General features: G+C 36.0%; 1 protein-coding gene across 2 annotated transcripts in view; it reads left to right on the top strand.

The window, feature by feature from the left end:
- ZC2HC1A (zinc finger C2HC-type containing 1A) overlaps positions 1-12339 on the top strand; it is a 35741-nt gene extending 23402 nt beyond the window's left edge. The window contains exons 8-10 of one of the 2 annotated variants that reach the window (XM_055705065.1): positions 1150-1272; positions 6099-6206; positions 6870-12339. In XM_055705065.1, coding sequence (XP_055561040.1) covers positions 1150-1272; positions 6099-6206; positions 6870-7056 — 418 coding nt within the window. In that variant the 3' untranslated portion in view covers positions 7057-12339. The remainder of the gene's footprint in view (positions 1-1149; positions 1273-6098; positions 6207-6869) is intronic. The other variant, XM_055705067.1, reaches the window with a different exon arrangement.
- Positions 12340-14143: the final 1804 nt, after the last annotated feature.

Below are 14143 nucleotides of genomic sequence, written 5' to 3'. Positions count from 1 at the left end.
TATATAAAAAAAGCTGTGTTGAAAGTAATACACTTCCTTGACAGCAATTTGCTGTTTAGTGATCTTCCTGGCATTGTAGTTTATTAAAGTTGTATGACTAGAATCGGAAAACTGCACGGTAATTTAAAGAAATTATTTCTCCCAGTATGAGTGTTGTTGGGTTTGCTTATTTGTTTTTTCCTTATGACCACCCTTTAGGGGTGGGAGGCTTACAGAAGAATTAAGCTTCAGTCACCTGGACATTTCCATCAGTCTTGTTTGGCTTGTTTCTAGTTCTTTAATTTCAGAAGGATACTGTTTAAGTGTCATAATTTTCCAGCTAAGGCTTAAGTCACTAGGGGTTTTACTGTATGGTTTAACATGATAAAAATCCAGGACCTTACTTGAAGACCTACATTTTCTAATATAAGTTGTAATTTCTCAAAACCTACAATTCTCCCTATGACAATGTGTGGGGAGGGATGGTGGTATTTTAATTTCTATTTATTTATTTTTAATTATTTTTTAATTTAATGTTTGGTTTTCTTTTTGGTTTGGAAATGTTATCAATAATAGAAAAAGAGAAAAAAAAAGCATTGCCTGTTTGTATATCTATTGTGAGTGGGGTTTTTGATATTAAAACAAAGGTTTCTTTCTTTCAGGCTCTCCTCCATTCTTTACTCATCTCAATAAAAGAAAAGAGAATGGAAGGCATGTTATTCTCTCTGGGCGCAATGTTCAGCCATTGCAAAAAAAAAAGTGAAAAAGGAAAAATTGTCTTTCTGGCTAATTCTAAAGTTGAGGAGGCTTGTACTTACATCTCCTTTACTTTCTAACATCTTAATAAAGTTACTATAACTTGTAATTATGAGCCTTCTTTCTAGATGTGATGTTTAACATTATGAAAGCTGTTCTTAAAAGAAGAATGTCCAGATGTGAGTGCGTTGTGCAGATTATGAGGATAACTGGCTTTATTTTTTTCTTTGAAAAAGAAATTAAAAAATACGCATTGGAAACCTAATCCAAATACAGTCTATGAAATCCTCTTCTCTTTAGTTGGTGGGAATTATTTGGGAATATAAGTATTTTGTGAGTACTTTAATTTTTTTCTGCGATAACTTCAATAGTAATCTAGCAATCTCCTTATGAGAACTCCTTTATATATTTTAGTAGTAAGATGGACAAGTTAGGCCCACCACTGCGAACTGGAAGAGATGTGCAAAGGTTTTATGACACTGATACAAAAACAGACAGTACCATCAAAAGACCAAATGAATTGGTGCCTATAAAGAAGTAAGTATTACAAATCAGCGTGGTTTATCTGTTTTGCAGAAATGTTCCTCCAAAGTATTGGAACAGTTAAAGTGACCTTAACAGATATCTGCTGCCCAGTGTGCCTTCAACATAAATGCTGCGGAGAAGAGTATATAATATAATTAGTATAAGTATCTGTTTCATGCTAGGTACATAGCTTCATAGTAGGATGGAAAGATGAAGACACTTTCTCAGGTTTGATTTCTTCTATTACTGATTGGTCATGAACTAGAGTAATGAACTTCGGTCTTTGTAAAACAGATAAAACTGAATTTGAATGATGTAAAGCTGAAGTATTTAAGTTGTTCAGTATTTAAGCCTGATAACTGCACAAATACCTGCCTTACAGGCAAACGTTTTATAACATTTTATGACAATAAGTAATTTTATTGTCTTAAAGTCAAATATTTATCTGTCTCCTTCTTCTGTAAGGTAGCTGTGGTGGCCCAAGAGTAAAAGCAAGGGAGACTTTGTAGTGAGAAGTCAAGTCTTGTATTAAATCCAACTTATCTTCTTTAAAGACTTCTGAATATTGAGCAAGTTCAAGATCTAAGTTTGGAAGAAAGGGTATTCCAATCTTCTAAAAAGGAAATAGATACTATCTGGTAGTTAACCTTTTGATTATAATTCGGAAGACACCAAATTCAAATGGACTGATTCTTCATAAACTACCATAAAGCATATTGCAAATGAGAAATTGGTAATGAATGTGTGGCACATACGTGGAATGTGATGCTTTATATAGTAGAAATGTGTCTAAATCTCCTAATGCTGTTTTGGTGTTGTAACCAAAGCTGAAATATCTTTGAGACAGGGCCTGAATATTTGAACATGGGTTTCTATTTGAAGAAGCAAAAGGAATGAAAGGGGGGAGCTCTTCTTAGGCAAACAGATTCTGTTGTTGTTGGTTTTTTGCATGTTTGGTTAGAGCTATAAATCCTGTGAACCATCAAAAATTAGGCCAGTCTTTCATTTTATAATACATTAGTAAGATATTAAACATTTGGCTTAGTGAGTTACTGAAAGTGCTTACTGTAGCCCCTATCCACAGAGCAGTGGTTTGATTTTTCTGTTTGAGAGAACGTCTTCCAAGAGTATAGGCACTTAACTCTGTTCTTCGTAACATCTCGTTCTTACTCAAATGTCCATGAGTTTGGTTTGTGAATTAAATCTTTCTTCTTTGCAGGAGTTTATTTAGTGTTATGTTTCAACAGCATCTGACGAATGTGAATAGCTGCTAGCCATTGTTAAATTCAGCGTAGCAGTGTGGATGGTTACAGTTTATGGCAAAGGTTTCTGGACTTTGGGATGCATGCCATTAGTCATAAGGAGCGTAATTATGATTTTGCACAGAACCGTGAGCTGTTGTGGATGACAGTGATAGCTGTCAAGAATATCTGAAAATGCCCTGTCTAGGAAGCAAGCTTGATAGTTCAGTATTCTATGGCAAAATCCAACCAAACTGTAAATGCATAAATAGAAAAAGAGAAGCTGCTTCTACAAATTTCTTTCAATTTTTCATTTTGGAGACAGTGGTAATGCCACTAGATGTACAATATGAGCTGCTTTAGGACAGGAAGTCACCTTCAATCTTACTTATTTTGAAGTTGAGAATGGATAATAAATGTCTTTAAAGTTCTGTCCAGGACTTAAGAGTTCAAGGTGGCATTGTTACACAGCCTAATCTGCTGTCAGGGTCCATTAATACTTCACGTGATACAACTTAAAACAGGGATTTATATAGCTTTGCACAACCAGAACAAATTAAAAAATCTAATCAAACAAACAACAGACCTGAACAAGTAAATAGAAGTGGCAGAGGTTCAACAGATCAAAGACCAAGCTGTGGTGGCAAAAGTTGACATAATCAAGAATGCATGACTCTGTTGGAAGACTGCTGTCTCCTGAAGATCAGATTGCAATTTAAGGATGCAATTCAAGATTTGTCATCAAATATACGTGAAACCTGATGCTAATTATGTGTTGAGATCTGGGATGAATAAAGTTGTAGATGGTGGCAGCCTGCTAGTTCTGTTGATTTACCCATCAAAGATGGCAGGAATTATTGCGGTTAATTATAAGACTCAATTGAAAGTTTCTAGTCTGAAAATAGATGTGGGGTTTTTTTCTGTGTTTTTAGAAATCTGATCGGGGAAAAAAATCTGCAGAAATTAAACAGAAAGCTATATTGAAACATTTCAGAATTAAGACGTCCTGTTAAACCTTTAATGAATGATATTTTATCTGTTTATGGGACTCTGCCTTGCTCAGTAGACAAGGTAGACAGTGTGCTTTCAATGCAGCTTTTCAACGTTTTGATTTTTTCCCCTGGTTCCATCAGTGGCTTGTATGCTGTACTAGACACCATAAAAATAATGTTTCTATTTCTGGAAAATTTCTCTAGTATACTGTTAGTATTAAAGCATCAGGTGAATTTTCAGAGTACCTGGTGGGATTAGGGCATATTATATATATTTTTAGAGAACTGAATAGTTGAAATACAGGAAAGAATAGCGGACAATTTTTCATGTTAATTTCTTTCAAATACCTAGGACTCCTAGCATTATGTTCAAAACTGATTAAAAGTGCACCCTGCAGAGACTTCAATTTAAGAAATTAATGCTGCTGGTTTCGAAAAAGTGGTGTGTTGGTCCCAAGTTGAAAATCCAGAGAAAACAGAGTCAGCAATATATGAAAAATTTGTTTGAAATTACTTGCAGTTGTCTAAACAGTAATTGAGACACAACTCAGTTCTTTGCATCACTGTCCAATCATCCGTGATCCATGATGATGCGTACTGTTTGTGTCTACAGCTGAATTTTCCTTTATATGCTTTTTTAGCTTCTATAACAAGTGAAGTAACAGTCCAGTATGTTCTTTCCACTATTGAGCTCTACTGAATTTTACCCAATTAAAACCGAAGGTCTCTCTTCAGTGTAAAATGAGTTTGGGGAAATAATGCAAGATTTAACAGCCAACAAATAAAGTAATAGCTAATCTTCAACCAGTTGACTGGATCAAATTTATGAATAAACAAGTTGATAATACTGTTCTTAGAAATAAGTTCTCAACCTACAAATGAGTTGGTTTGAAGCCAGGGATTTCACAGGCAGCCAGCCCTTACTTAACATCTGTGCTGTTGTGCATACTTGTAACGGTGTAATTAAGGTTACATTTAGAAATTTTATCCTGGAGTTCTCTAACTTTTGAAAGACTGGCATAACTTTTAGTAGATTTTAATTCTGATATAAATTATGAAGTATTTTTCAGTCTGCACAGTTGGTTGTTTTTGTTATGATGGTGGTGGGTTTTTTTTTTCAAAAAAAAAAAAAAACAAAACCCAAAACATCTTCAGAATCTCCTTGCTATGAGGGCAGACAGGAAAGCTAACAGAGAAGGTTCTGGTTCTTCCCAGTGAGCCAGAATCTTTCATGGTTCCACTCTACCTGTTGAAAGTGAAGTCATTTTTGTTAAACATGAATACTTCAGTTAGATTAAACCAAGTTAAATTATATCTTAAGTTTAGTTTCTGATATCCACCTTGGTTATTAATCATTTGGTTGCCTGTACACTTAAGTGTTCAAGTGATGTAAGGAGCTGAAAAGCCATCTTTTAGCCTATGTTTATAACATGAAGGAAGAAAGGTTTTATGCAGTATGTCTACAATTCAGGAGTTGCTACATTGTTCCTCGGTAGTGTCAAGGTTGCATTTGAAGTTACTGGAGTTGAATGCATTTCCTTATGTATACTTTGAAAACCAAACCAAGACTAAATTGTTTGTAATTCTGAAAGGAGCAGTAATTTGGTTTTGGGGTGTTTTTTTTGCTGGTTGGGCTCTTAACGACTAATTATTTTAAAAAATAGAATCTTGTTTTATTTTTTTTAATGTCTGAGTGAGTCCCAACTTAAATACCACTTACACATCAGTGTTCAAGAATGAGAACAGAAAAACTTTGTGGGTCATGCACAAGATGTCATAGTCACTGGCATCTTGCCAAAGAAGAAATCCTAGTGAACAGTAATTCTTCTGAGCAATTCTGCCCTTGGTCACTGATGATAAAAGAATGCACCTTCCTATCTTTTTTTTATTAGTGCTCCTCAAATTTTTCAGGGGATTCTGATGTTTCTGTACTCATCAAAGCAAGCAGTGAGATGTTTTGTATGTTTAGGATGTGCTATTCAAACCTACTGACCCTTGAGTCAAGGCCCTAATGCCCAGCTGGGTAGACTCTTTCCTCTTGTACTTCTATTTATAAATATAATATTTATATTTTGAAGAAAATGGATCTACACCATCATCTGAGGAGTACGCATCCTAAATATATTCTGTGGCTACAAAGAAAAGAAGTCTTGACTCACTTCATATTGGTCACAAAGTATAGAGAATATGGTATCCTTTCTACAGTTTTAAAAATGATTAAGACCTGCAGTCAGCTGCTCTCTATTTCACTGAAAGCCCTGCTAGTCCTAAAAAAGTGCAGTCTGTCAAGGTAGACATTAAGACATACTAAACCAGTAGAGCAAGATCTACCCATGTTTTTGTGTAATAGCAAGTGAAATACATGAATGGGAAGGGACTTGCTGTTCCATTTTAGCTTGTCATTGTAAGACTCAAGTCATATTTAGTCCAAACTATGCAAATTCATGCCAAAGCTCTTCTGTCTGCTTTTGGTAGGAAATAAGTTACAGTTTTTATACAATTAATTGATTGATATGTGGATCAATGAACCCGTGGTTTTTATATTGCTTGTAAATGTGTATTCATGTATATATTTCTGTGTGTATATAAATTTATTCTGTTTTAGAGGCACAGCAAAAACACGGACATCGACCGTTCCTAGTGTGGCAAGAACCATGAGCACGGGTGCTCTAACCAACAAAAGAAAAGCTAGCAATTCAGACAGTTATTCAAGGTACTGTCAGCAGTGGAACCTTCATTAAAGAGGAGTACTTACTACAAAAGGAGTTGGGGAAAATATGTTCTCTACTATTAATAGATAACTCATGGTCAATATTTGGCATGTTTAAGGTACCCTTTGCATATGTATCATGTAACAGAATAACTTTGTCATCAGCTGTCTCAGATGTGCATGGAAGACAGTGTTAGAAATGTCAAAAACCTCTTAGAAGCTGTTAAAAGAATACGTGAATGGACTTTCAAATGGGAAGTGTGTGATTCAGTTGAAATTGAATGAAGTGTGCATGCTAAACGCAAATTGTCTGTCTGCTCTTCTGAAAAGTAGGATAAAAATTTTGTTGCTATTTTAACCTGTCTTGTTTTGACAAGCTAAGTTTTAAATCTTCAAACACTCAAACCCGGTAATCTAACTAGTGAGTCAAATATTCTATCCTGCTGCTAAAGTTTTGGTATTTGTTTCCTTTCAGGGAAGGTGGGTATCTGGAGATAAGTAGGGGAGTTTGGGTAGAGTTACAGGGTATACCGCTGTAAATAAGTAAGAAGCGTAAGCACGAAAATGACAGTAACAGTAGTAATTTACTGCAAGGATTACAATAATTTTGCATAAGGTTACACTGAACTGAGTTACAGAGAATGTTCTTTATCTGGGGATTTTCAGGTCTGATGGTAGAATTGGGTCTGACAGCGGAGACTACCCATCCTCAGTCAATGGAGGAAGTTCAAAAAGCAGCGAAGGAAATTCACCTGTACAGTTGTCAAAGTTCTGCCATGAATGTGGAACAAGGTATCCAGTGGAATGGGCAAAGTTTTGCTGTGAGTGTGGAATTCGAAGAATGGTTGTCTGAACACATTCTTAAAAGCAAAAAGAAAACAAAAAATCAGAAGCACCTGCTATGTACTGCTGCATGGAAAGCTAGAGCACTCCTTCCAGCTAAACTTCATGCTGCAAATGTGTTGAAACATCATATTGTAATTTTCTGAGTGCAATCTTCTGGTTACACAGTTATTTATAAACAAATATATATACTGTATATAAAAATAGCAGGTACCTAAAAGTATGCTATTCAAGGAAATACTCTTTAATCTCTGTTGGAAATATTTAAAATTACGGTAAAAATGTGTTAAATAACTTAGGTAGCAGAAGTGGTTCAATGTTATTTTTCTTGTAAATCCTAATAGATAAAGGATTATTTAAATCACTTCTGTAGGGTAATACTTATCCATAGGGAACTAGCCGTGAAGAACTTGGGCTTCAGAAGTTTCTCTGTGGAGGCATTTTCTTCATATGTGACCATAACTTAGATGCTCTATTCTAAGTGAAAACAACATGAGCACTCCTTATAAATTCCTACTTAAAAGTATAAAAAATCTGGATCCCTTTAAACTCTTTAACAGTAATAACCGAATTGGACTTTCCAGTGATTTCCTAGCATTTTTTAAAGGATTGAAGTGGAAAAACTACCTGAGAATTCTGTTCACCTGTAAGGAGAAAAGCAACATGTTTGTAGCTTTCAATGTTCTGTTTTCTAATAAGAACATGTTAATATTTTTATGTATTTATAAGGACAAATATGGTATCATCATTTTATTAAGTTTCTGTTGTTCACAAAGACTTGTCTTCCTCCTCCTGTGCTCCACCATGACTAGCATATCTAAAAGTTTTGTGCTTTTTGTCTTTCAAGGTTTCCAAAGGTCCTGCTCCTTTTCTCTCTTCCCTCATTTCCTCAAGGAGAGACAAAGTATGCTTATGCTACCTAAATGTTAAACTCTTTGAAAACACCCTTCTTGGTGTATCCAATACAAACCAAGCCAAGAGTTCCATAAAAATGTATGTTACTAGGGCAGTAGAGCTTGGTGTAAGTAGTGACTTTTTTATTCTTACACCTGTGCAAATAGGACAGCTTATGTATGAGTGCATAATGGAGTAACTGTGCTCCATAGGTTTATGTGTTAATACCTTAACATGGTTTTTTTTCGTGAATTTGTGTATTCTTGGGCTCTGAACTGAAGCCTCTTGAAGTTAGTAACAAACATTGCATTAATATGTTGGGGACAATGTTCAGGCCCTGGAAGCTGTTGTTTGTTTTATAAATTACACAGGATACTAAAACCATTCACAAGCCAAATCACTTACCTTGTATCTGAATGTAGTATTTTTTGTGAAGTTTTGTTTTGAAGTACAGGCACCATCTTAGTTATGCGTGAAAGAACAATCTGAAAGAACTTAATTGTGCCTTTCCCACAATAAATGCACTCTTTTTGTCATAAATGCTTACCTTCTGCTCACAAACACCATTAGTATCAAACCATGTAATGTCTTTGTAGCTTATGAAAAATGTAACGTAGCATTCCGTCATAGTATTATGATTGTTTGCATTCTCAAAGCTTCGATTACTGTCAATGAGGCCAATTTTGAAAAAGCATGCTTGAAAAAATGAATAAGTTCAGTGGTATGGAATTGTCTTATGCTTCTTATACAAAATTATTTTTAGAAATTATCCTTCATTCATTTTAGGTTTCTTTGGTTGTAATTGGCGTAGCAGGCTTCTGAGCATAGTAGGATGGATGACTGGTAGTGATAGCTAGAACTGACAAATCTTAGCCAAATTGTGTTCTTAGTAGTTTAGATTCTAGGTTCCATATTTTGGCACTCATATCTGTATGTGGAAAAACTGGAATCCTGCATCCTTTGCATAGGTAAGACTGCTTTAGAAAATATGCCCTGGACTTGGGCCAGTATGCCTGCAGACTGAATTATTGCAAACTGTCTAAAGATACGAGTCCAGAATAGGTTTGATCAGTTAGCTCATCTACCAAGGAATCAATTCCTTTCTTTGGCTTAATGGATTTAAAGTTCTTGTTAATGCTGGGAAAAAGCATTTTACCATTTATTGAAAATGCCTTCTACAAAACGAAGGTTTAGTAAGGAAATAAATACCTTCCAAATTTTCCAGGATTGCTGTAACTATAAAAATGTATTGACTGTTTCTTTGAATTGTAGGTGGCAGGTTTTCTAGTTTCAAATCAATCTGCATACAGTTACCATAACTTCTGCTTTTTGAGCTGTTGTGTAACTCTGCTTCCAGTGCAGCCTTTAGTAAATTACTGAAGTGACACATTGTTTGGTTTATTGACACTTGTATGAGTTACAGCAAGGGGTAGACAGGGTATTAACCTGAACCAAAAGAATTAATTTTTAAAAGGTTTCCTGTACTTTTAGTTTGGCTTTACAGGCAGATCTAGCGAAACATAAATGACTGTTGGTAGTAACATTGGATAACGTGTGTGTGTTTGAATCCACAGAACATATAAGCAGACAATGAGTAATTGACTATGCAGTTTACTACTGTATAGTCAGACTATCAGAAGCCTGATATGTTTCCACTGTATTGATTGGTTTTGTTACTGAATAACGTAGGTTTCTAAAGTCTCTGATGTTACAGACTGTAGACTGTATTATATAAGTTATCACCACAGATCACTGTAATTCCATTGCAATGGAATGTTTGTTAGGAAATAGTAGACTTGTTTTCATAATGCCTCTTCAGAACTGAATATGGAAAACAATTTTTTTATATTTAAAGAAAAACCTTTAAGGGAGGTGGACCCTGAATTTTGAATCTTTAGGCACATTACATGTGTCAGGAAGTTCCCAAATTTAATTTATTAATGACCTAGGTCCAAACCCTCTTGCCCTAGCCCTCCCCCCTGCCTTTACGCCTTGATTTTCATGACAGGAAAAAATGATGGATACATACAGTAAAAGGGGAGTGTTCCAAAATGATTCAAGAATCAAAATACCTGTAATTGTGAAGATAAAACCCCTAGGTGAACTGTGCACCGCTGATGCACGTCACTGATCAGTTTAAACTCAGCTACTGTCATTATCTGGGTGCCTTGTTGACAGATACTTAACTTGGAAGCCTAAATTCCTTAGAGTTCATGCATATAATTAGAGTGATACTCCATTTAGAATCATTAGAACGATTACTCCATTTAGCATCTGTCTTTACAGTTTTCTGTGTGCTTAGTAAGTTTCTTCCATTCAATTGAAGAGGAAGAAATAAAAAAAGTCAAAGGTAAAATTCCATATAAAGAAACAAGGGGAAGGCTGGTTTTGAGGTCTGGCCCAAGGGTGTTTGCATTCTGCGTGTTCTGCTTTTGTGAATATCTGTGGTACAAGGGGCAGCTCTGTGCCAGAAAAGAGTGCAGGATCATTGGAACTGTACTGATAAAAGTACAGTGGAGTTATGAAAAACAGCAGCTTCAGTAGTAAAAACTACATCATATATATATATATGTTAAGCCCTATGCTATGTTTCTTACACAGGTTTATATTTGTGCATGATACTCACACCCTAGGTCATTTCAGAGCAGGAATCTAAATATACAGCTGAAGTGTATGGCTATATGGATAGTTACACCCTCAGTCTTACACACCGTTCTAGGGAAGTGGGCACCATTTCAGCCTGTGCCTATGAAATGAACGTTTAGGCAGAATGTTTCAGATTTGCCAAAGAGACTCAGAGCCCCCAAACTCCCCGCAGTGGGCTGGCACAGCAGCACCCGAAGGGTTGTGGGGGAGCTCTCCATGGTGCTCCGGCTGCTCGGCCTTGGCTGGCAGCGCTGGGGGCAGCGGCTGCGGGAGCTCTTCCACCCACGCGTGCTGCAGGTAGCGAGTTCCACAGGCTAGTAGCTCTGGAATGTATTTTAAGACCTGACCCAGTCTTCAAGTGTTGTGGAAGCGCTTTGTCGTCTGAGAGAGCCTAGCACCTAATTCACCATTGCAACTGAGGGTTAGTGTCTGAAACACAGTGTGCAAAGGGAACAGTTTCATGGTGCACCCTTATCAAATCAGTGGAAGGAGGTATGACAGCAGTAGTTGAAACGCAAATAAACAAGGCATGTTGCAGTGCACACTGATGTAGGCTATGTAATTAGTCTGAGTATAAAATGAAATGGTATTGTCTGTATTGCAAAGTTCTTGAGAAGTGCTTGTTTTCATCCCATAGACTTTGTATATGTGCAAAGAACAAACTTATTAGTAGGGTTTTTATCTTGGTTAACAAATTTGTGTTGTGTAAGAGCACTTTTTGCAACTTCAGTTCTTTTCAGGTTGACTAAGCTACAAATAATTACATGGGTTGTATGACAGTAGAATTTTCATCTTTGGTGAAATTGGCTTTGGTGACTGGTGAAAATAGTTTTATTGCCTTTCAAGTACAGCTCATTCCAACTTGTGATGGTTTTGTTGCTGGGTTGTGGGGGGTATTTTTCAACTCCTTGAGTAAGGTTTGAGTTACCGAATTGTGGTGTTGGAAGAAAAGTTAGGTAACAGATTCTCTAGCTGAATTCAGCAGTTACTTGGATGATGTTTTCTTTCCAATATTCACAATATGAGAGATTAGTCTTGCATATTACTTTGGTGTTTGTGTGTGTGTGTGTGTGTGTGTGTGTGTGTTAGGTCTTCCCAGAATACACATTTCTGAAGGATCCTACTTAGCCCCATTCCATTTCATGTTGCCAGAAAAGAGCTTATTCAGATTTAATTAGTGTTTCTTCTTTACAAAATATAATAGGGGATTCTTATTTCTCCAATGTGAACATTAGCTTTTGAGTTGGCAAATCAAATATTCAGTTTAATATAGCTGAATATTGAACTTAAGTTCTAAAGAGTAGTGCGTGGCTCACCATAGTTCTATATTTTTGTTTGGATTTCTGGCAGAAGCATGAATGGATTTGGGTCTGATCTGTAAAGTGCTGAGTATTCTATGACTGTTACAATACCTACTTTATATGATTGCTTTAACTGTTGGTGTTCATCCTTCATATGATACTTAGTATGTATCATCAAAAGTTTATTTATTGACGTTCCATGTTTTTAAATGAAGTGTTCATTTATGTGTTTGAGGTGATGAATTTTGTCAGCGTTGCATTTATTATGTTTGCCTTGTCCCTCAGTTCATTGAATATTTGTGTTTGTAATCTTCTTTTTTTTAATTCCTGGGTTTGCATCTTCTGGTATATTATGTTTATTTTTAAAGTGTCAATTCTGTTTTAATAAGTGTAATTCACCACCTAATGCTAATTTGCCACTTGTTAACAATAAAGCGAATACATTGATAACACTTCTTGTGATGCATGCATTTTTGTAGCCAAATGTGAAACTGTCTTAAATAAAATGGCATATAGGTAACATCACTTCAACCTTATGAATATTGTGGTGTCTTTGGTCTCAAGTACACCAGACCTGATGTGAAGACCATCCACTGTCGTCTTCTAGTGACTGGGAGAGAACCACGTAGCTATTCTTTTCAAAAGATAGGTTTTTTTAATTGACTTGCAAGATCAGATTTGGATTCCTCAGTGACCTTGAAAAATACTGCATAACAGATTTTTAGTGTGATCTGCTTATATAAATTAACAGTCTATGTTGTCTTTTTCCCAACTATATGAAGAGTTTAGTTTATATAGACCCCTATCACTGTGATATCTGTAGTAAATTATCTTTTTTTTTTTTTTTCTTCTTAAAGCTGTCAGGTATGATATATAGCCTAAGCTTGATCTGGATTTTCTTTCCTTCATGATATTAGAGCATGAATTTTTTTGGTGAAATGATTAAGCAGATTAAAAAAAAAAGCAGAAGTTACATGAAGTTACTGTAAAGTTCACTTACGTGAGCAGAAGTTGTAATACAAGGGTTTGGGTTCCTGATTTTTTGGGCTAAATACAAATGAGTAAACACCAATTCCTCTTTTTTATTTTGTCTTTTTAGAGGAAAGTTCCTCCTGCTGGGCTCTTGTTTACTTCACCACACCCTATTCAGGGGAAGGCAGATAAAGTTTTCCCTTCATTCTGAATGACATTCATTTATGTGCCAAGAGTCTGCAAAATCTCTTGTCAGGCTGAGATTCAATGATATTTTTCATGCTGGCTTCCTCTTTATTCTAGTTTACTATGAACTGTGCCAATCAGATAGTGGGAGGAAAAAAAAAAGCACCGAAACTCAACAGAAACCTGAGTAGCTGCTGAATGAAATCTATCATAAAGCCTACATCTCTTCTGCTCTGCACAAAGCTGAAGAGATGGAACTGGCAGAAAACGTGTAACCAGCCAGGAGAGGTTTACTCCTGCAACTTTAGCTATAAAGAACTACAGCTATAAACACCTGTATGATGGTGTAAAGTGAGATTTGAACATTCCTTTCCAGCGGCCTTCCTTGATCTGGCTTCTAAACACCAGAAATTCTTCCTTCTCATTATAGACAGAGCACTAACTCATCTTTACTGTTAGAAATATGCAACATTATCTTGCTCACAGGGTTTAGTCACCACTTTCTGCTTTCTCATAATCTCTTGCAACAACAGTGCTAAAATTCTTTCTCCTAATTTAAATGGGCAAATTGTTTTCCCTTGACACGTTCCCATGAATTCCATGTATTTCTGCATCGTGGATTTGACCTAGTATATTTCTTCTTTGCTGTGGCCAAATAAATAAATATGTAAATGAAAGTGGCAGGCAAGTAAGCATTGTGGTGATACCTTGCAAGGTTTTCATCCCTTCACTCGTCCCTGCAGAGCAGTTTATTGTTGTCACATTTGTAATTTCAGGAGAGATCAGAGGAGGTTCTCAAATCGAAGGAATGAATCAAAAAGCACAAGTCGCTGTGTTTAGCAGTTAGTCTTTGCATGTTAAGCGGTGACTCAGGAAATTTGGCAACAAGAATCAGGCAGGCAGGATACTTGTTAAGAGAAGAAATCAGAAAAAAACAAAACAAAACAAAACAACCCACAATACTGTAATCACTCAGTTTTTCTGTCCTGGCTCTAACCTTAGTCTTTTCCCCAGGATGGGCCTGAAACTACTTGAATTGCATCAAGATTGAAGTTGTGGGCTGCTGATTAAGTCATTTGAGCTGACTGAACTTCCAGT

Source organism: Falco cherrug, chromosome 3 (assembly GCF_023634085.1).
Source record: "Falco cherrug isolate bFalChe1 chromosome 3, bFalChe1.pri, whole genome shotgun sequence".
NCBI lineage: Eukaryota > Metazoa > Chordata > Aves > Falconiformes > Falconidae > Falco > Falco cherrug.
This window is presented reverse-complemented; position numbering and strand designations above follow the sequence as displayed.